At 49.9% G+C, this 22,844-nt stretch overlaps 1 protein-coding gene and 1 long non-coding RNA gene across 3 annotated transcripts; one reads left to right on the top strand and one right to left on the bottom strand.

Moving 5' to 3' along the window:
- The first annotated feature begins 2,653 nt into the window (after positions 1-2,653).
- On the top strand, positions 2,654-22,716 carry Bnip5 (BCL2 interacting protein 5). 2 transcript variants are annotated; one of them, XM_006523956.3, is made up of 12 exons: positions 2,654-2,821; positions 8,118-8,698; positions 9,603-9,722; positions 12,235-12,350; positions 12,495-12,735; positions 13,340-13,474; positions 14,682-14,743; positions 14,968-15,217; positions 15,915-16,040; positions 16,795-16,859; positions 18,244-18,507; positions 19,067-22,716. In XM_006523956.3, exons 1-12 carry the CDS (start codon positions 2,757-2,759, stop codon positions 19,100-19,102), a joined length of 2,061 nt encoding a protein of 686 aa, XP_006524019.1. In that variant the 5' UTR covers positions 2,654-2,756; the 3' UTR covers positions 19,103-22,716. The 2 variants fall into 2 exon arrangements, with proteins under 2 accessions (XP_006524019.1, NP_766038.1); NM_172450.3 differs by having other exon boundaries at positions 2,666-2,821; positions 12,235-12,299; positions 19,067-21,595.
- On the bottom strand, positions 11,219-12,725 carry 1700030A11Rik (RIKEN cDNA 1700030A11 gene). Its single transcript, NR_045457.1, has 3 exons — positions 12,691-12,725; positions 12,203-12,287; positions 11,219-11,986 (listed from the first exon to the last, which is right to left on the bottom strand). It is a non-coding gene; the product is annotated as an RIKEN cDNA 1700030A11 gene (long non-coding RNA).
- Positions 22,717-22,844: the final 128 nt, after the last annotated feature.

The following is a 22,844-nucleotide window of genomic DNA, read 5'->3' as shown; positions in this document are numbered from 1 at the left end:
TGCTTCCTCATATGGACAATAAAAACCTTCGGCCTAACCATATCTTGGATGGGACACATCAGTCAGTTTACATAAGGCCTACTTTCTCCTTCATCATTTGGTATGGGGTTTGATGCTGTTGTTTGTTTGAGACAGGATCTTACTGTGTGTAGCTCTGGCAAGCCTCAAACTCAGACAACTGTCTGAACCTCTGAGATTAAAGGCACATGATTCTACATCAGATCCTGTTGTTGGGTTTTGAGACAAATCCCGAGACTATAGCCCAGGCTAGCCTTGACCTCCTGATCCTATGTTAGCCTCTTGAGTAATGGAATCATGGAAGAATGTCACTTGGCCTGACCTGTTCTATTTTGTTCATAAGTTAGCAAGCTGTATTCCTATTATTTGTGCACCTCTAGATTTTTTTTTTTTTTAGATTTAATTTTATCCCATATATGTCTGTGTACCACACGTATGTCTGGTGCTGATGAAGGTCAGAGTAGGGTGTCTGGTCCCAGTGAACCTGAGTTACAGATGGTTGTGAGCCTCTGTGTGACTGTTGGAAATTAACCTGGATCCTTAGGAGCCAGGGCTGGTAATCTCTGAGCCATCTCTCCAGCCTCCTGTGCAATTTTTCTGCCTGTTACATATTTTTGTTTTTCAGTTACTGGGGCTGGAATCCAGGTCCTCACACTAAGTAGGGTGTGCTCTGCCCTGAGCCACGCCCCACATTGTCTCCTATATCTTATATTAAATAAAAATATCATAAAATAGTCCCAGTCTCCCCCTCCTCCCACTTCTGCCCGCTCTCTCTTTATAGCATCGGTTGGGAGCTGTCCCTACCAGAGACCCTTTGTTAGGCAGGCCTGGACAGGTATGTGGGACTTGCCCTGGGAAGGAGCTCAGCTTGGTTTAGGCTCAGCTGTAGGCTTTTCTTGAAAATTTTTTTTCATTTTTGAGACAGGGTCTTGTGCAATTTAGGCCAGCCCCAAACTTAGCATATACCAGAGGCTGGCCTTGAACTTCTGATGCTCCTGGCTCCACTTCTGCCATGCTGGGATTATAAGTGTGCACCACCACACCCCACTGCCTTAATATCTTTTCAAGAAGGGTCCTTTGTAATCATTTTGTACTGGGCTCCACACACACCCTGTGGCTAGCCCTGTTCCTCAGACCCCTGGCTCTGTCTCTAGGGCTGCAGACTAAGATTTGGTCTTGGAGGAGCATTGATGAGAGAGGTGCAGGCACAGAAGCTTCCCTCCTGTGAGCGCTGGCACACAATACAAGCATGTCTGGGGTGGGATTGGGCAGTTTCAGGCAGATGCCTGAACAATGACCCCACATCTGCACAGTGACCTCACACCTGCACAGTGACCTCACACCTGCACAGTGACCTCACACCTGCACAGTGACCCCACACCTGCACAGTGACCTCACACCTGCACAGTGACCCCACACCTGTACAATAAGCCCACACCTGCACAGTGACCCCACATCTGCACAGTGACCCCACACCTGCCCCTCCATTGGCTTCTTTTTGATGTGATAAAATGCACACTACAGAAATTTTATCATAACCTTTTTTTTTCGGGGAGAGAGAGGGACAAGGTCTCAATATCATTAACTGGTCTGAAACTGGCTATGTAGCTATGTGACTTTAAACTCACAGAGATCTGCCTGCCTCTCCCTCCAGCATATTGGGATTAAAAGAGTGTATGATTGGGGCTGGAGAGATAGCTCAGTGGTTAAGAGCACTGACTGCTCTTCCAGAGGTCCTGAGTTCAAATCCCAGCAACCACATGGTGGCTCACAACCATAATGAAAGACACCCTCTTCAGGGGGGTCTGAAGATAGCTACAGTGGACTTACATATAATAAATAAATCTAAAAAAAAAAAAGCACATGATTAAATTTGGCCAAAGTGTTGTGTGTGTGCGTGTGTGTAAAGGACATTTTCAAATATTTATTTGTGTGCATGAGCATTTTGCTTACATAAATGTATGTGTATACCTGCACAGTGTCCATAGAGGTCAGAAGAGGGCATTAGATCCCCTTGAACTGGAATTAAATCATCACATGGCTGCTAGGAACTGAACCCAGGTTCTCTGCAAGAGCAGCCAGTGCTTTTAATCACTGGGCCATCTCTTCAGCCCCCAGAGCTTTTTTTTGGGGGGGGGGCAGGGTAGGACAAAATGACAGAGAATAGTCAGGCCTTTGTCTCAAAACAAAACAAAAACAAAAAACAAACAAACAAACAAATAAATAAAACCCAAACTCAAAAAACAAACCCAGCAAGCCCCTAAGAAGTTGGCTATTGGGAATTGGAAGTCTTTTTTTTTTTTTTTTTTTTTTTTTTTTTAAATATGGTGCTGGTCTTTAGTCTTGGAGGCGCCAAGAAAGCTTGGATTTCAATTTCATAACGCGGGCCAGACATGAAGCTGGTTTCTAAGCGCTGGTTTCGTTCAGGTACAATAAGGAAGCTGTCAACTGAAACTGTGTGTGTTTTTTCTCCTCTCTCTCTCTCTCCTGGGTAGAGAGCTTCCTATCTCTGCCACAGCCCAGAGGAGCGGGAAGCAACCTGGGCGGGAAGCAACCTGGTGGCCAGCCCTCCTCTCTGGTTGGCTACCTGTGAGCTCAGCTCCAGGGAAACAATACTATATATAAGCCAGGAGTTCTGAGTCCCTCTGAATAGTGTTAGCAGTTGCACGCAACAGCAGCTTCTTCTCCCTGGAAGTGCTGGAGCTGACCCACAAAGGACTTCTACATAACAAGGAACAATGCCCAGATCAAGGAATCCCAGCCAAGGGATGCCCCGGGACAGCAGCGACTCCTGTGGTCTGAGGTAGGTTGAATCTTCGCTTTTGGAACCAGGGCAATGGGTGGGTATTTCAGGGTCCCAAAGGATGCTGGACATAAGAGTAATAGACCCGAATCCAGACCTAATTCTGCTTCTAGCTTGCTGGTCTTCCTAGGGTCTGTTTTTAAAAAAAGATGGAGTGTGACTCAGAAGGAAGAGGTGCTTGCTCATGATATCCAAGCCTGAGTTCAAAACTTCATCCGAATCTTCCCATGCATGCCGTGGTACACCCCCCATGACACCCCTGCACACACCACACACACCATAAACACATGCATACACACACACACACACCATACCAAGCACACACACTCTCTCTCACACACACATAAAACATACACCACAAACACACACATACACACCACACACCCACATACACACACATACACACCACACATACATATACCACACATGAATGAATGCACCTCGCACGCATGCACACACACTCACACACACTCTCACACACACGCACACACCACTACCACCACACACAGAGAGACCTTGATTGGTCGTTGCTTAACAAGTGGGGCCGGGTGTGGCCAAGAACAGGTTTCCCACTCCAGGCTCAGGGGTCCCCGAAGAACCCCTCACTGCCCAGCCTGTGAGAAGGCAAGAGTCATGAAAGCATCTGTACCTCTCTCTGCAGGAGTCCAAAATAATGGCTTTGCTCTTGGCTTCACCTGGCTCTCCCCTGCCTGGAAGGTTCTGAGCTCTGGGTGGTATGGGCCCGAGAGAGACCTCGTGAGCTTAAGCATAGAGCCATTGGCTATGGGGCTGTGAGGCCCACTCTGGATTCATAAGCTTTGTACTTGGGGTACATGTGTCCAATCTCTATACACATATATAGATGTGTGACTACACAGTCAGGATGTGTGTGTGTGTGTGTGTGTGTGTGTGTGTGTGTGATTTGGAATTGGACCAGAGAGGAATGTTTAGGTCCTGCTCTCTGCTCCCAGCTCTGGGACTTTGACTGTGTGTCAGCAGCTCAGGGCCGCAGTACCCACGCCAGACAGTCTGATTCACTGGGTGCTGTCAGAGTCAACGCAATCACCGAGGTGAAAGGGCTTATAGTGTTTGTGTATAATTATTTATTTGTACCATAAACAAACAGGGCCTGCCTGGCCAGGGGTGGGGACAGGGGAACCTCTAGCCAGGCATCCCTTATGGATCTTAGACACGGGGCCTGGGGCAAGCTTTAGCCTCTTATGCTCGGAATAGAGACTGTATTGGGTATGCTGAGTTAGTGTAGGCTGACAGTATGCAGGATGTGCTCCTGCAGGGCCTTCCATAGCATCTGTGAGGCGGTGTGTGTGTGTGTGTGTTGTGTGTGTATGAGTGAATGTGTGTGAGTGTGTATATGTGTATATGTGTGTGAGTGTATATGTGTGTGTATGAGTGTGTATATGTGTGTGTGTGTGTGAGTGTGTATGTGTGTGTGTATGAGTGAGTGTGTGTGTATGAGTGAGTGTGTATATGTGTGTATGTGTATATGAGTGTATGTGTGTGAGTGTATATGTGTGTATGAGTGTGTATATGTGTGTGTGTGTGTGTGAGAGAGAGAGAGAGAGAGAGAGAGAGAGAGAGAGAGAGAGAGATCTACAAGGATGGAGGAGGAAGCACCGCAACTTTTGGCATGAGAATAATAGGCAAGGCAAATGTAATGAGGGCAAAGTTCAGTTTAGAAAATATGCCAAACACAGCCACGTGCTGGGGGAAACCGTGCCAGTTCAGTGTGACTTCTCTGGTCCTTTGTGGCTGTGAAATGAGTCACTGGAGCCATTTTCCTATCTTGGCTCCCGTGATCTGTGCATCAGACCTTGGGTATTTCTGGCTAGGGTGTATGGACTTTGCTCTGAAGTCTATTCTCAGCCATGGAAACAAACATGTTTACATGAGTGGTTGGGTATCCATGCAATGTGCCTGGACTCTCTCGGTCTGGGCCAGGAAGTTGTCTGTGATGACTCCTAAATGGGCACAATTTCATACTGAGGACACCCAGAAAGATCACTGGCAGTGAAATTTGGGGAGGTGGGTCAGCATCTTCTCAGAAAAGACAGGTATGCACAGAGAACGTCTCTCTAGAGTAACAGGCTCACCCTCTCTGGCCAGCCATACTCTCTCAGTCTCTGACCCAGATCTGGAACAGTGTTTCTACAACATTCCAAAGATGGAGCAGGCAGAGGGGTCGGGGAGGGTAGAGATGAGTTCCGTCAGTTGAGGCCACCTGGAAAAAGTTTCCAGGATGTGGTCATGGGATCAAAGGCCAGGACAGCTTGAGCAGAAGGCTGAAGAGTAAGACGAGATCTCTGGGCTTGGAGTCAGGAGGTCTTGGGGACCCTGGAGTGGTCCTTCACTGGGAATCTTGGAAAAGCATCATGGGACAAAGTCGCAGGCAGGAGAAAGATGCTGAGCTTATCCACAGCTGGAGAAAACTGTTTCCATGGCAATAGACCCCCGTTTTAAAAGATGGCTGTTCCTTTCTTCCAGCTAGGTGGGGATGCTCCCATTTGCTGTGGGATGGACGCCTGGTGCCAAGCCACCTCGGGGAAGAAAGGGGGCCTGAGGGAGATGAATATGGTGTCTTGCACATTTGGCTGCTTTCATGATTTGGTTGAACAGCAGTCTGGTTAACAGAAGCCCTGATCACTGTTTGAACAGTATTTCTGGCTCAACTTTCTTTGTGCTAATTCATATTATCAGGTGGTTCATTTGGTCTAAATTTGCCTTCTCTTAAGCCTGCAAGCTATTAAAGGGAGGGACAGCTACTGCCCTTGAAGGTGCCAGCTTGACCAGTATAAACGCCAGAACATTCTCTTTTGGGTGTACATTGCATCTTGCTTGTGGTTGTATCCTTAGCACCAACCAAGAGCAATTCAGAGGCTGGTGGAAGGTAAAAGCCAAGTGAAGTGGGTGTGGAGAAGGTCGAATATTTTCCTTAATTTTTCCTTCTCCCTCTCCTGACCTGAGCTGTATTTTGGAAGCACAACAGTAAGGCAGCTGACACCTGGGACTTCAGGAATGTGAGCCAGTTTCTATGTAAGGTATCTACACGGCCCAGATGTTCCCTTTGAGGAACATTAGTGACCAGGGCTTCTTCCCAAATTGCTTGCCTCCTCCCCTGACCCGACAACATCCTCACTTCCTTCAGAATTTTCCAGGAGACGTCGGGCAGTGCTGTGGGTCTCAGTAGTCTGTGACGACGGTGTCTGCTGCAAGGCCCAGTTCTCCCACCTCAGACAGAGCGTGTGTGTGTGTGTGTGTGTGTGTGTGTGTGTGTGTGTGTGTGTGTGTGGTGTGGTGTGCTCATGCCATGGCACTGAGTGAAACTCAGAGGATAATTTTTCAGAGTCAGGTCTCTCCTTCTACCATGTGAGTCCCAGGGATTGAACTCAGATCATCATGTTTGGCAGCAATCACCTTTACTCACTGAGCCATCTCATCAACCCAATTCCAGATTCTTATTTTACCTCTTTGCTAGACCTATCAGTAGAATACATTTAAGATAAATTAGCTACTTGGTAAAAAGCAAGGGTTGTGGTAGAAATATGTACTTTATTATTTACTTATTTTATTTATGTGTATATGCAATCTGGTGTGTGTGTGTCTGCTGTGTATGAATCTGGTGTATGTGTGTGTTTGTATCTGGTGTGTGTGTGTGTATATCTGCCATGTATATGTGTGTGTTAGCTATGTATGTTTGTGTATGTATCTGCCCTGTGTCTGTATGTGTATCTGCTGCTGTGTGTATATGTGTATGCTGTGTGTGTGTACACCTTCTGTGTGTATATGTATGTTTATCTGCCACATATATGTGTGTGTGTACTAGCCATGTGTTTTTGTGTATTCATCTGCCCTGTGTATATGTATGTATCTGTTGTGCATGCGTGTGTGTATGTGTGTGTGTCTGCCATGTGTGGGTACCTGTGGAGGCAGGATAGAGCCTCAGATCCTCTTGGAGCCGGAGTTATAGACAGTTATCTGAGGTGGGCTCTAGGGACAGAATGTGGGTCTTCTTTAAACTGCTGAGCCATCTTGCCAGCTCATGACATTTTTTAAAAAATATTTATTTATTTATTTATTTATTTATTTATTTATTTATTTATTTATTGCAAGCACCCACATAGGACAATTCACAACCTGTAACCCCAGCTCCAGGGTATTTACCACATGCAATTACATGTACATATGCACAGACACATATATACTCTTTTTTTTTTTAATTCGTCGGCATGGTAAAGTCTACCTTTAGTTCTAGCACTTGGGAGGATCTCTATAAGTTCGAGGCCAGCCTGGTCTTCATATGGAATTCCAGGACAGCCAGGGCTACACAGAGACCCTGACTTAAAAACAACAAGAACCTAATGAAAGAAGTAGGGGAAAAGTCATATGAAGACCATGCAGGGGTGTGGCCTAGTGGGGAAAGGGCATATAGAGACAATGCAGGGGTGTGGCCCGGAGTTAGATTGCTTGCCTAGCATGTTCCAGGTCCTGGGTTCCAGCTACAGTGCTGAAAGCATAGGTCTTACATACAGAAAAGTACACAGATCAAAATACAGCGTGCTGGCCTGAGTTTGAGACAGGCCAGGTCAGGTGCAGTGGCACACCTAAGGAGACTGAGGCATGACCCAGAGTTCAAGGCCAGCCTGGGCTACAGTAGTGAACTTGCCTCTAAACCAACAAAGAGGTGAAAGAAGAAGGGAAGGAGGGACAGACAGTCGGAGGGACAGAGGGACAGGCAGAGGCAGGTAGGCAACAGCACCCAGAAACACCTGGCTCCCCTCATGGCTGTAGCAGGAACAGCAGTTTGGCTCTTCCTGAGCCTTCGGGTGGAAACAGGACTCTGGGCGCAGGCGCTTTGAGGTTGGCTTTTCCCTGTGAGCTGCAGTACTGACTGACCTTTGATTCTCAGACCGACTCACTCCAGTGTGAGCGAGGAGGAGGGTGAGGGTCCTGTTTCTGCTGAGACGGAGGTCTCCTGACAAATTAGTTATTTTAGAGTCACAAACTCCAAATCTTGTGGGGAGAGAGAGGTGAGCATGTCAGGGTTGTGTTCTTCTGGGCCACTCTGGCGATGCCACTCACCTGCTGGAGGAGAATCGGATTCTGTTTCCTAATCTAGGAAATGGGGGTAGTGACCGCCTAACCTGTGGGGCTGGACAGGGGACTTTAAACAGGTCAGAAGCTTTGGAAAGCATCACCAGGAAAGGTGACAGACTGTGCGTGAATGCTGGTGGGCGTTGGTTAGCCTTCCAGGGAAATCTTCTGTTTGTTTTGGTTGTAGCCCGGTGGAGACCCCGAAGGGAAAAAAGAGAGCCCGATCCTTGGACCGGCAGGTTCCCAGGAAGAAGGACCCCGAGTCCTCGAACACCAGGTGCCCCTCCAGCGCCACCTGCAGGAGGACAGCCAGCGATGGAGCCAGAAGTTCTGAGAGCCCATCTCACTTTGCAGAGGCACAGGGCGCAACCGCCGCAGCCCTCCCTCCGGGAGAGGGGCGCGGATTTCTCCCCAGTGAGCAGGGCCCCCCAGAAGACACCAAGAAAGAGAGGCTTCCGAGGGAGGCCCAGCAGAGCTGGCTGAGGCTGGTGCTGAATATCTTACTCATGAGGATAGAAGAGCCCAGAGAAAAGGCCAGCAGGGCGTCAAAGGGAAAAGGGGACCTACCAGAGGCAGCCGAGGAGCCAGCCCTCAGGAAGAAATCGCACGAGAAGAGAACCAGCCGCAAGAAGCACAGTCACAGGAAACCTATAGCAGAAGAGCCTCCGGGTCCCCAGACCGCTGAAGCGCAAGGCCGAGAGGACGTACCGCCCAGTTTGGCTGCCTCAAGCGCCCCCCATGAGATAGCCCTGGGGCTGATCTGCAGGGGTGAGCAGACTAGGGTAACCCCATTGTCCCACCCCAAGGACCAGGGTGCTCCAATCTCCTCGGATCACAGCTGGACAGTGAGGGACATTTCTATGAGGTTATAAACAGCTGAACGCTCGAGTTCAACTCAACGGAGGCGTTGCCATTCAGTATGCTGTGTGGCCTAGGGATGGTGACTTCATGTCCCCACCACCGAGAGAGAGAGAGAGAGAGAGAGAGAGAGAGAGAGAGAGAGAGAGAGAGAGAGAGAGAGAGAGAGAGATGCTGTCTCGTCTTGGGTCAACATAGCTTATACAAAAAAACAAGTGTTTGCTGCCCTGTAGCTGGTGTTAAATGCAGTGAGATTGGGGGAGGGGCAGAAGTAGCGGCTCTCCCACCCCACAGGCCTATGGGTGCCTACCAGTGCCCTGTCTAGACCCTGCTCTGTCAAGAATAAATCTGCTGCTGGACATAGTGGCACAAACTTTTAATCCCAGCACACCGCAGGCAGAGGCAGGCAGATCTCTGAGTTTGAGGTCAATCTGGTCTACACAGCAAGATCCTGGACAGCCAGGGGAAATCCTGTCTTGGAAAACAAAACAAAGCAAAACAAATGAACAAAAGAAGAAACCTATTGTGCTAGTTTCTGCTGCTGTGGTGGAAGTCTCCTCGCTGGAGGCCACTGGTGCAGACACCCTGTGGCTCTGATGGGAAGGGAGGCTCAGGGAGAGCTGGTGGAGGGGAGACTGGCCTGAGACATCCCACTTTCCTCCTGGAAGTCCTAGCCAGCTTCTGATTTGGGGTGAGGTTTAGGGGTGGCTGCTGTCTGGCCTGTCACTCTATGGAGGTCGTGTTGCACGCTGGTTAACAAGGTCTGAGGAATGTCACTAAATCCGGTTTTAACTTGCTTTCATTTGATTTCCAGGGGGACCAGATTCTGACCTTCCTCAGGCCTTGCCCACTGAAGGAGACCATGCTGAAACCCCAGACAGCTTTGGCCAAGCCTCAGGTCCTCCATTAGAAGAGGACCCCAGGAAGCCTGACCGTGAGTCCGAATCCTAGCATCTTTCTTTCCTTGTGGGTGGGAGTCTGCACCAGACTAGAGGGCTTGTTCAGTGCACACGTGCGTGCGGATCTGTCTTGCCTGTCCTGCTGCTTCTGGCATTGTGAACTTATTTTAGAGTCTAGCAGGAGAGAGGCTGAGGCAGCAGAAAGGCTGCTGGCAAGTGCTCCTGCTTCTGTGACCATGGCAACGTGGCTTTGCTTTCAATTTCTTTTTCTTTTTCTTTTTTTTTTTTTTTTTTTTTTTTGGTTTTTCGAGACAGGATTTCTCTGTATAGCCCTGGCTGTCCTGGAACTCACTTTTAGACCAGGCTGGCCTTGAATTCAGAAATCCACCTGCCTCTGCCTCCCAAGTGCTGGGATTAAAGGCATTCGCCACCACACTTGGCCTTCAATTTCTTAAAATATATCTTGAAATATGTAGGAGACAGAGCAGGGATGCACCTCAGTTTGCACAGCCCTTGCCTGGCATCAGGAAGCTGGCATTAGATCCCCAGCATTGGGGCTGGAGAGATGGCTCAGCAGGTAAGAACACTGACTGCTCTTCAAAAGGTCCTGAGTTCAAATCCCAGCAACCACATGGTGGCTCACAACCATCTGTAATGAGATTGGATGCCCTCTTCTGGTGTGTCTGAAGACAGCTACAATGTACTTACATATAATAAATAAATAAATCTAAAAAAAAAAAAAAGTTCCCTCTTTAAAAAAAAAAATCCCCAGCATTGTGTAATTGGGTTGTGGTAGTGTACACGTGTAATCCCAGCACTGGGGAGGTGGAGGCAAGAGGATTGGTTCAAGATTATCTGCTATGTAGTGAATCAGAGGCCACTTGGAGCTACATGAGACCCTATTTATCTATTTATCTATCTATCTATTTATCTATCTGTCATCTATCTATCCATCTATCATCTATCTAATCTGTCATCTATTTATCTAGCCTATCTACCTATTTCATCTATTCTATCTAATCTATCATCTAGTCTATCTATCATCTATCCATCCATCTATCTATCTATCTATCTATCTATCTATCTATCTATCTATCTATCTATTCATCCATCCATCCATCCATCCATCCATCCATCTATCCATCCACCCATCTATTATCTATCACCAATTCTATTTTATATATTTATATCTTATCTATCTAACCTATCTAATCTATCATCTTATCTATCCATTCATCTATTATGTCTATCTTTATCTATCTATTATACCTACCACCTATCTATTGAATAGAGACTAAAGGTGTAGTTAGACAGGGACCCTGTGTTAGCAGGTAAAAGGTCTTGGGCTTAACTAAACAAGGCAGCTACATGGAAAAATGGAAAGAACTGTCCAACGGCCACAGTGAGGAGCCTTCAGTGTGCTCTGAATCTTCTTGCAGAATTACAGGGAATAAAACGAAGCTTCATCCATACAGACTTAAACACCCGTCTCTCAGTAGTGCGTCCAACCTCATACACAATCAGAACACCTCACAATACCCTCTTCATTTAATTGTCTAAAAACGAGGGCGGCATTTTTAAAGGCAGGGTATGCAAGGGATGGAAAGGCATTTCTGTGGCCAGTTTGTAAGGTATTTACTTTACCATTGCCTTGCCTGAGAGGAAAATGAACTGTAGATAGTGTCAGGAAACAGGAAGCCGGGGGCAGAGTCGCTTGTTAGTTTGACATTTCATGCAAACAGACCTTTGGGGTGCAGCTAGTGGAGTGGGCACATCACCCTTGTGTAAGGCAAAACAAGCCACCCAAGGAAATGTTCTGGTGTGAGGAGTAGTGGAAGCAGCCATGGGGCAGGTCCAGTGTGACCTGTGGAGCGCCAGCTGATGTCCTCTCTGTGCCTTAGGATAGGGACCTGTTATTATGTGGGGCTGGAAGACTTGGAATCAGCCTTGGGAAATGTTTCTAACTCCTGCTCCTTTGTTTGATGTCCTGACAGCCCATGAGAGATTGTGACCCATATTTCGCAGGGAAAGCTGTAAAGATCCGGAGGGGAAAGTGATTTAGCCACTACCAATTCAAAGTTCCCAGATCTAGAAAGCTCAGTTGACAGGGCAGGTGGACATCGGGCCTTAAATCCCTGCATAAAACATCATGCTTTGGGCTGTGAGATGGCTCAGAGGGTAAAGGCATGTTCCAGCAAGCCCCGATGATGTGAGTTTGATTCCTGGGACCCATATAATAAAAGGAGAGAACTGGCTTCCGAGAGATATCCTCTGATCGCCACATGTGTTTCTCTTCTCCCTAATAATTGAATTATAAAAAATTAACACATTTAAAAAGTCATACTTTGCCTCAAAAATACTTTCCCATATTCAGTCAGGATGGTGGGGGATGAGAGGGTCTTTGGGTATTGGGGGGGGATGGGAGGGTCTTTGGGTATTGGGGAACCTCAATCCTGAGGGATCCAGGCTGGTTTCGTTCTCCCTGGGAGTCCAGATCTGGATACTGTCTGCATACCTAGGAGTGGTGGGACCCATGCTCTCTTGCAGAGGATGATGTCATCTGGCAGATTGTGGAATTGCTCAAGAAAGCTGGAGACCAACTGGAAGAAGAGGTGAGGAGGCGCAGGCATCAGAGAGCGCCTGCAGAGCTGCTGCAGCTCCCGGTTCGTGCCCCGCCTCCCCGTCCAGTTAGCCCCACTCCCTAATTCCAGAAGCCACCTCCCGCTCTGGGTCGGCCCTGTCTGGGGTTGCCTTTCGCCTCTCCTCAAGGCCAGGGATCTAACCCAGTTTCTTTCTCCTCCCCACAGCAAGTGCAAATCCCTCAGCCAGAAGCGGTTCCTCCACGAAAGCCAACGCCACTCCCCAGGAAGAAATCCCAGGAGAAGAAGTCCAGCCTGAAGAGAGTCTTATCCCTCAAGAAGCCTGCCTCTGAGGAACCCAAGAGAGTCGGCACAGCCACTACCCTGGGCCCAGAAACCCGGCCCAAGAGGCCCAGCTTCCTACCCCTGTGTGTTAGTAGCCAGCGAGCTTCCACCTCCAGCAGCCTTGGTAAGCAGGCTCTAGCAGTTGCCATAGCAACTGCAGCTGCCTCCTGCTCTGGAATCTTTCTGATGCCCACACTATGCCTTGAGCAGTGTAGGGAGGATGGAGATGGAGAAGAGATCAAAGCTTTTCCCCTCCACATGGTCTCACTTGGGTACAAGTGGGATCCCTCAGAGCCAGAGCCGGAGGGAGAAGGGCTGGTCTCGTTGGCTCTTCGTGGGCGTTAGGGTGGATGGGGGCTAGACTTGTATGACACCGTTGTCAGGAGAGCGTGGATTTGGGGTCATAAGAGGAGAGATTTTCATGCAAGGCGGTTTAGGCCATGGCTCTTCTTCATTCGTGGCACGGAGCCAGGCACCTTCTGCCCCCTAGTGGACCAACCGAAAACAGCGGCTAGGTAAGGAAACCCCATGGAAAGAAAAAGAGAAGCCAAGGAAAGACAGTTCTTTTCATGCAGAGAGCATGGTCGGGGTCCGCAAACAGAGCCCCAGACCCGGCATAGCCTTGCAAGCCTTGCAGAGCCCACGGGTGGCGTACACTGGCACCTGCCCAGGCTCAGGTTGCTGGGCGTGGCTGACACACACACTGACTGTGACTTTCTGCTTCCCAGACTTGGAGGCGCCTGAGTTCCAAGAGGTCCCGTCTGTAGATGGTGGAGGCTCCCATCCCTCTGAGCTCCACACACCAGCTGCCATATTTCAGGGACCCGAGGAGAAGCCACTGCTGGACAGAGCCTCCGAATCCAGTTAGTCCCTTGCCCCTCAGAAACACCCCCCTCCGCCACCCCTACCCCCCCACCTCCAGCAAATAGCCCATCTGTCTAGACTCTGCCATTTGGAAAGGGCAAGTTGAGGCAGAGCGAGGGAGGCCAAGGCCTATTTCAGTCTCTCTGTGGGAGGCCTCGGGCTGTGGAGACAGCACATTTCACCCGTTAGCCTCAGTTTCCCCATTTTGCAAGGCTGGACCTTGAGATTTGCTGGAAGTTCTAATTGAATGACTGCCTGTAAGGTATAGCAGGGTCGGCCTGTCAGCCAACAGGTTGTGTTGCTACCGAGCGTGGTTATTGCCGTTAGGTGGGCGGCTGAGAGCTGCCGTGGTGCCAGGAAGGGGCTGAGAACACAGAAGGGAGGTTTCCATACAGTTATCGGTTTTATTATTATTATTATTTGTTTTTGTTCGAGACAGGATTTCTCTGCATAGTCCTGGCTGTCCTGGAACTCACTCTGTAGACCAGGTTGGCCTCGAACTCAGAAATCTGCCTGCCTCTGCCTCCCAAGTGCTGGGATTAAAGGCTTGCGCCACCACTGCCCGGGTTTTTTTTTTTTTTTAAAGATTTATTTATTTACTTATTTTATGTATGTGAGTATACTGTCACGTTTCTCAGTCACACCAGAAGAGGGCATCAGATCCCATTAGAGATGGTTGTGAGCCACCATGTGGTTGCTGGGAATTGAACTCAAGACCTCTGGAAGAGCAGTCAGTGCTCCTAACCTCTGAGCCATCTCTGCAGCCCCATCAGTTGTTTTTTTTTTTTTTTTAAGATTTACTTATTTATTTTATATCACTACACTGTAGCTGTCTTCAGACATACCAGAAGAGGGCATCAGATCCCATTATAGATGGCTGTGAGGCACCATGTGGTTTCTGGGAATTGAACTCAGGACCTCTGGAAAAGCAGTCGGTACTCTTAACCGCTGAGCCATCTCTCCAGTCCCCACAGTTATCAGTTTATTGTTGACAGAACCAAGCCTGGATCTAAAATACTGTCTAACATCTGGAGACGCTTTAAACCGCTTCGGGGGAGGCAAAGGATGCTGGAGAGATAGCACAGCCCTTAAAGTTTGCACTCCAGAATGCACATGGAAAGAAAAGAGAGACAACAGAAAAGCTGGGGTGTGTGGACCTGGCCCCGACCTCAGAGGCCTTTGTAAGGAACCCTGTCCTTTTCGTAGGAGAATTCAGGCGGAAGATCCTGGTCCTGCTCCAGAGTGCAGAGGACGAGAGGGGAGAGCAGGTGAGGATGCCCTCTGGGATGATCCTGCTCTTCTGGGGACCCTCACCCCTCCTTCCAGGGACCCCCACCTCTCTGCTGCATTCTAAGCTCCGGACTGGCCTTCCCAGACAACACTCCCTAGCACCAAAGGCCTTTGCCCCTCCTGATCCTTCTAGGCCATAGTTCACCTTTGACCTTCTTGAGGCCAGGGAGGCCTGACTCAGTTTCTCTCTTTCTCCCCATAGGAAGCTCAAGCGCAGGAGGCAGAGAAGGCCGGAGAAAACCCGACCCCAGCCGGCAAGGTGAAGTCCCAGGTGAAGAAGTCTAACCTCCGGAGAGCCTTTTCTCTCAGGAAACACAGCTCCAAGGATTCTAAGAAAACAGAGGCTTCAGGGACTCCAGGCTCTGGCAGCCTAGAGGCCCGGCCACCCAAGAAGCACGGCTTCCTGCCCATGTGTGTCAGTGGCCACAGAGCTTCCATCTCCAGCAGCCCAGGTGAGCAGGCCTGGCCTTACCATGGTAACTTCAAGCCTTGCCCTCTGCTTTCTGCTGTGAGAAGAGTGGAGAGGTGAAGATGTCAATTTCAGCAGGACACCTACCAAAAAACTCAGAGTTCCCTTTCTTAAAAACAAAGGCATCACCAGGAAGTGGTGGCGCACGCCTTTAATCCCAGCACTTGGGAGGCAGAGGCAGGTGGATCTCTGTGAGTTTGAGGGCAGCTCTGTTCTACAGAGCGGGTTCTAGGACAGCCAGAGCCAAAGGTGTTGCTAGATCTCTGGTTGTCAGATGTCACTAGGGAACGTTAATAGAGACACACCAGGATTTCAAGGTGACTGCAGTAGAACGTGAGGACCATTGCTGTGCAATGATTTCCCTGCTCTTGTGCAGTACCTGCTGTTTAGACAGTACTATCTCAGTTAACTCTGTCTTCTGATTCCCATTTGACAACAGAGTCAGGCGAAGTTTGGACTGACTGGGCCGAGGCTTGCCCATTTAAAGGGGAGGTGATCTTGCTAGGTGAGAGCCATGGGCACGTCCATGTGCTTCTTAAACTGTGGCCTGTGGGGAAGCAGAGGGCAGAGAAGGAACACAGATCCCCTCAGAAGCAGGGCAGGGCTGGCCTCCTTCCCCCTCCTCCCCCGAGGGCTGAGACAGAGGCCAAGCTCAGCCACTTTTCTGCAATCCCTTTCAGAAAGCCTGGAGTTCCAGAAGACGGAGGCTGCAGGAGGGGCACCAGCTGGGTCCCCAGGAGCGCCTTTCCAGGCCAGGAGTCACACACCAGATGAGGGGCCTTCACCAGAGCGAGCCTGGGAATCTAGTCAGTATATCCTGCGCCCTCTGGGGTAGCTTCAGCTAGTTTCTCTTCCACATGCCCCAGGCTAAGTAGGGGATGCTCTGATGAGTGGACAGGCGCCAGTGGTGTGCTCGTTTTTTTTTTTTTTAAAAAGATTTATTTTATTTACTTTATGCATATGTGTGCTCTATCCACACGTACACCTTCCTGCCAGAAGAGGGCACCAGATCCCATTACAGATGGTTGTGAGCCATCATGTGGTTGCTGGGATTTGAGCTCAGGACCTCTGGAAGAGCAGCCAGTGCTCTTAGTTGCTGAGCCATGCCTCCAGGCCCTATTGGTGTGCTCTTTAAACTGAGGCTGCTGGGCAGGGATACTGATGGCTTTAGGGACCTTAGTCAGTCTCACTGGTATAAATGATTCTACCTTGGTCCAATTCAAGCTGTTTGTTACAACCTCTCCGTGAGTTTCCTGCATATTTTACTAAGTCCGGTTCAAATCAACACCAAAGAGCCATAGCACAGCCAAGTAGCCCTCCTGTTGTGACAGCACCCATGGCCAAGGGACGTTCCCCTCCACATGTTTTGGCTGGCCACTCTGAGCGCAAGCTTCCATTCCTGAGGTTAGGAGCCCTCAGCTGTCCTGTGTGTCAGGTGGAGTTGAGTTCAGTCACAGGCGCTTAGATAGAACATACATCTCTATTTGGGCAGCTGTGCTGCCCGCCATGGGTGCTGGGTGTCACTGTGGACAGTCTCTCATCTTTCCTTTCTTCCCTCAGAGGAGTTCATGATCCAAAAGCTCGTGGCGAGTCTCCAAGAGGTGGACAGGGATCTAGGGAGGCAGGTGAGTACCCCTCAAACTCTCCAGGCAGACACGGGAGCTCCCTCCCCTGAGACCTGGGTTCTATCCCTACTTCTGAGTGACCTTGGTCATGTCCCTTGACCTCTCTGAACCTCTTTTGAAAAATAGGGATATTCCTTGTTTGACTAACAGGTGTCTCTACAGAGAGCACTAACACGAGGCTGGTGAAGAGAAGGTTAGCTTGAAATGATAGGATTGCAGGCAGGCTGGGGAGATGCCTCAGCAGGGAGAGTGCGTGTTATGCCTGCCCGCCATGCCCTCCATGCCTGCTTGCCATGCCCGCCCGCCAAGAGCCCGAGTTCAAATCCCAAGCACACATGTAAAAAAGCCAAGCATGGGATCATGTGCCTGTCAGAACACAGAGCTGTATGGGAGGAGACAGGAAGATCGTTGGGGTTTGATGGTGGTTAGCCGACCTCCAGGGTCAATGAGAGTCTGTGTCTCAAGAGAATAAGGCAGAGCCCTAGAGCAAGGATTCTCTGGCCTCTGTATGCACACTTACATGAGTGCAAACATCATATACATATGTGCATGCGTGTACGCACATTTTCTCTCTCTCTCTCTCTCTCTCTCTCTCTCTCTCACACACACACAGAGAGAGAGAGAGAGAGAGAGAGACAGAGACAGAGACAGAGAGAGAGAACCAGAATGTTCTAATTGCTCCAAATCAGGGTCTGCCCCAAGCCAAAGCCAGAGCACCTCCGACCACTCAGATCCTGCCACAAGGTCACCTTTGGTGGGCGCAGCCTTGCCAGCAAGCAGCTTTGCTCGACCCAGTTCTTTGTTCTTTCAAGCAGCCTCCACCCTGGCGGAAGACCTTAGCAGTCCTCCCTAGGAGGCATCCACACATCACTGCCTGGGCCACCTTACCATCCTTGTCCAGGTCCTTATCCCCATCGGTGTGCCCAGGATCTCAAATAAATCTCATGTGTGACCTAAGTCTTTGTCTTTGGGTCTCCCACCTCCCACCTCCTGGAGACCCCAGTTACCATGTCCGGATATGAAGAGAAGTAAATTAGCCGGAAGGACCTTAGTGTGGGGCTGAGAATCTATTGAGTGTTTTTCCTGGCCTCTTGAGTCTATTTCCAACCGTTTTGGAGAGGGGATCTGGTCACCCCCACTTTTCTAGCTGAATGGAGGCTCAAGGCGACGAGTTCCGTGCCATATTGGCTCTCCGTACACACGCGTTGGTTTTTGTTTGTTTTGTTTTGCCCTGCAGCTGCAAGCCATATCTTATAGAAGTGAGGGTAGGGTGGTGGAGGGATTTAATGAAGGGGTGCTCTCCCAGGATGCTAGGGAGCAGACTGGGGCGGGAGTCGGGGAGACCCCGCAGGCTGCAGCACTGACGACTCCACTTCCGTTCTAGATCCGGAAGTACCCCAGCTTCAAGCGTTTTTTTAACGAGTTCTCGGATGCCTCCCTCAGGAAGCTGGTGGCTACCTTAGAGAGACAGAAGGCCAGCCTCTCAGAGGAAGGCCGGAGCCTCGCTAACAGGCCGCCACCCTGTGCCTTTGGCACACTGAACAAGTTTGCGGCCACCCGCAGCTGCACCATCTGCACCCTGATGCAGTCCAGAGGCGAATACAAGGGACACAGTTACGCCCACTTCCTGTCCAGGAAGGCCGAGCAGGTGAGAGCGGGGGTAAGGACGGGTCAGCATAGCCACAGGTCTTCTGACTTTCCTGATACGTGTGCACGGGTGTGTGAGTGTCACGGCGCACGGGTGGAGATCAGAAACAACTCCTGGGAGTTGGTTCTAGGGATGGATGGAAGTCAGCTTGCCAGTCTTACTGGCAAAGACCTTTACCGACTGAGCCATCTATTTGACCCCCCACATCTGATTTTTAGGCTTCAGTTCAAATGCCATCCTCCCCCCTTGCTGCAGTCTTCTGGGACACAAAGACAAGAGCTAAGCTGTAGTCAGCTTCAAAGGACAGGCAACTGAGCCCGGTGTTGCGAGTTGGTCCCAAGGGCCTGCAGGAAGTGGCAGATGCAATTTGAATGATCAGGGCTTTGGAGACTGAGGCTGAAGAACTGAGGACAGCTGTGCCCGATGAAGGGGGAGAGGAGCTGCAAAGTCTAGGGGACCTATCGTGGGTGTGGATTGGCTCGGTAGGGAGCTTGCGGCAGGGTGGGGAGCTTGCTGTCTCTGGCCCTGCTGAGTCTGCCTGTGGCTTTTCCCCTCCCAGGACATCACGAATCTGGATAGCCAGAGTCCGGACTGAAGGCCACATCTCATACACAAGTTCTTTCTGAGTAGCCAATAGTCAGCAGCTTTGGCCCGGAGACCCGGAAGACCCCCATAGGATGGCCCACTTTTGTGATTCCCTGCAGGCAAGAATGGACCATGGACAATTCTCTGTGCGCTCAGCATTGTCTGGGAACACTTTCTTCCGGGAAGTGGGACCCAGAAGCTGTGCTGGGGTCGGCACTGGAATGGGGTTAGGAGGTCAGGCTTCATCGAGTGAACCTGGAGGCTCTCCCCTCTGCATCCCATCCCCCCACCCTCAACTCCCTCATCCCTCATGACTGACATCTGCCAAATCCATGAGTCTTAGCTGGTGTGTGTGTATATATGTCTGCTTATCTGCCTGCCTGCCTGCCCGCCTGTCTGTCTCTGTGTGTCACTGGGTGGAGGGAGGTAGTGTAGGTCAGAGGTCAATCCCCGGTATCCCGCCTCCAGTTCGATCTGCCTTGTTTTTTGAGACTCACCCAAGCAGGTTTGTCTGAGGTTGAGAGTCCAAGGGATCTGCCTGGTTCAGCGCTGACATCACCCAAACTTAGGCCACCACACCCCACCATAAATGAGTCTTCATTTTGAAAAATAGTTTTTAAATTCAGTTTCCAGCTGGAAAACACACATGCATTCAAATAGCTGTAGCTGTGTCTCTGCCACGTCACTCCCGATCTCCCGGGATTAAAGGCATGTGCCACCACCGCCCAGTTAATTATTTTATCGTATTGAGAAAGGTCTCACTCTGTGGCCCAGGTGAGCATCTCTCTACCCCAACCCCACCCTAGTCTCTTGAGTACTGAGACTACAGCTGTGTGCCACCACACCTGGGCTACTTTACATGGTCACAGCTGGGTAGATTTCAGAAAGTCGAAGAGGGCTTCAAGCTGGACTGCCCCAGATGCTGCACAGATGTGCACTGCCCCAAAGCCTCTTGCCCTAAGACATGCAGCCTTCATCCTGTCTGTGCTGGATGGTTGTGTGTCAACTTGACACAAGCTGGAGTTATCACAGAGAAAGGAGCCTCTGTTGAGGAAATGCCTCCATGAGATCCAGCTGTAAGGCATTTTCTCAACTAGTGATCAAGGGGGGAGGGCCCAGCCCAGTGTGGGTGGGGCCATCCTTGGGCTGGTGGTCCTGGGTTCTACAAGAAGGTAGGCTGAGCAAGCCACGGGGAGCAAGCCAGTAAGTAGCCCCGCTCTGTGGTGTCTGCTTCAGCTCCTGCCTCCAGGTTCCTGCCCTGTGTGAGTTCCTGTCCTGACTTCCTTTGGTGATGAACCTCGATTTGGAAGTGTAAGCAGGTTAAACCCTTTCCTCTCAATTTACATTTTGGTCACAGTGTTGGGTTAGAAACCCTGACTAAGACACCATTATCACTGATGGCTGGGACGTGTTTGGCCCTCTTGTGGATGTGTCTATCTGCACAATTGTGAGATGTGGCCAGTGACATAGATACGCATATTCGTCACACGTCCATACCCACACACAGGAGCTGGGGCCATTGACTCCCTGGGCTATTGGCAGGAAAGTGTGACCATGGGGGAGGGTATCAAAGCCTGGGTGGCAGAGTGAGTCTCGTAAGCCTTGGAGACTATTGGTGGCCACAGCAGGCTCATGGCACCTGGGCTGAATGGCTTCATTCATGGCAGCTGAATGGAGGTAGGAAGGCCTGGCTCTCAGGTGGAGGCAGTCTCAAGCGAAGGCATCCTTTCAGGAAGTTCAACTAAAATCCTCCCTTTATTTATTTATTTTTAATTCCATCAAGGTGTCTCTTACTGGCACTTGATCTCCTTATAGATTTATTTTAGGTAGTATTCTTGGGTGTGGCATGGACGTGCAAGAGCCAAAGCTTTGAGTGACTTTTCAAAAGATGGTGTTGTGTGCATTGGTGGGTTATTTTTGTTTGTTTGTTTGTTTGTTTGTTTTTGCCTGCGTGTGTATCTGTGTGTGGGTGTCAGACTCCTGGAATTGGAGTTACAAGAAATTACTGTAATGTGGATGCTGGGAATTGAACCTGGGGCCTCTGGAAGAGCAGTCAATGCCCTCTTATCCACTGAGCCATCTCTCCAGCCCCGGGAACTAAATTTTTGAAACAAGGGTCAGGAGCCTTTTGTACATAGTTTATTTTATTATTAGCAAATCAGTCTTCTACATAGTTCAGGTTAGTTACCACACCCAACTGTACATAGTTTCTTTTATTTATATATAAATTATGTTTTCATTTTAAATTATGTGGGTTGGTATGAGTGCAGTATCCACGGAAGCCAGAAGAGGGTGCTGTATCTCATGGCGCTGGATGGTTGTAAGCTGCCTGCTGGGAACAGGGCTTGTTTTACCACTGAGTGCTCGCTCCAAACCTTGGACATTGTCTCTTATCTGTAAGAACGACTATCCAGGCTGTAGAATATTTGTTATGAGTTCCCGATGCTGGCATCCAAGTCTGGTTTTTATACTGTGTTGTTTGAACCAATAAAGACACTGACTCAAAGTGTGAACCGGATCTTTTCAGGGAAGCTAGGTCATCTTGCTCCACCCAGTGGAGACAAAATGGCTGCCCCCGTGTTCCATCTAGAAGAGACCAGATGGCCGCCACCAGCCCCCATCCAGGACAGTCCGAGCTAGTGGGGCCAGCCTCCCTGTCCCTGTCCTGGGTTCTCTCTGGCTCAACTTTAGAGTGACACCATGCTGACACAGTAATAAAAGGGGTGCTAGGTTGGGTGGTCATGAGCTCAGGGCTTCCCATCCGATCCCAGGCGGGTAATGTCAGAAATGAGATATTGCTGTCCTAACCTGACTCCTGAGGCAGAGAGAGGCTGGGTCAGCCATCGTTCTTTTTGATTACTTGATGAAGCTGGTGTGACTTAGCACAGGTGTGGAGAAAGGGTTTGAGGCCGCTCTCTGCTATGTGTCTGAATGGGAAAAGGACGGCATGGTTGAGGGGACGTTTACTGTAGATATGAATGACAGAGAAGCCAGAGGCATCTGGGAGAGTCCAGACTGCACATGGCTAGCAGACTGACGCAGACCATGAGATGGCGGTGGGAATCCATAGAGGAAGGAGGGGCTGTGGACCAAAAGAGAGGCCACATAGCCAAAATGGCTGGTTATATATACAGGAATGGGAGAATCTGGGGTAAGGGGAAGAAAGCTCTGGCGTTGGAGAGAATGCGGGTAGGGGGGCGGGGCATGCCAGGCAGGACGAGTCTGTAACAGGCACTTGTGAGTATGGACTGAGCCAGAGTCTGCCTTGGTGTGTTAAATAGGCACCTCAGCCATTTGTCCCGGGTTTCTCTGAGACCTCACAATATCCAGTTTGAATTCAGCCTGGGTTGTAAGGGTTCAGCATGTGGGAAGCTACATACGCCATTACAAGATGGCGCTGGCTACCGCTGGCCACCGCCCATAAGTTCGGGTAAACAACCAATGTGCGCATGTGCATAAGGGTTTTGCGCCACGTCACAGCCCATCCTGGGGAATGTAAATGAGACACTGAAACACAACCAATCAAGTATAGGCCACTCCTAGGCCTATACAAGCAGCGCCAGTTCTGGGCTGGGGACTTTTGCCTTCTCTATCAAGCTCTCCCAATAAACGTGTGCAGAATAATCCTGTTGTGGCGTCTTCCTTGCTGGTGAGTCGGGCGTCCACAAGTGGTGCGGAAACCCGGGAACGAAACATCTTCAGGCATGAGCAAAGACCCCCTGTTACAGGGAGGATTCAGAACTGCATCACGG

The sequence above is a fragment of the Mus musculus genome, chromosome 17 (assembly GCF_000001635.26).
Source record: "Mus musculus strain C57BL/6J chromosome 17, GRCm38.p6 C57BL/6J".
Taxonomy (NCBI): domain Eukaryota; kingdom Metazoa; phylum Chordata; class Mammalia; order Rodentia; family Muridae; genus Mus; species Mus musculus.
This window is presented reverse-complemented; position numbering and strand designations above follow the sequence as displayed.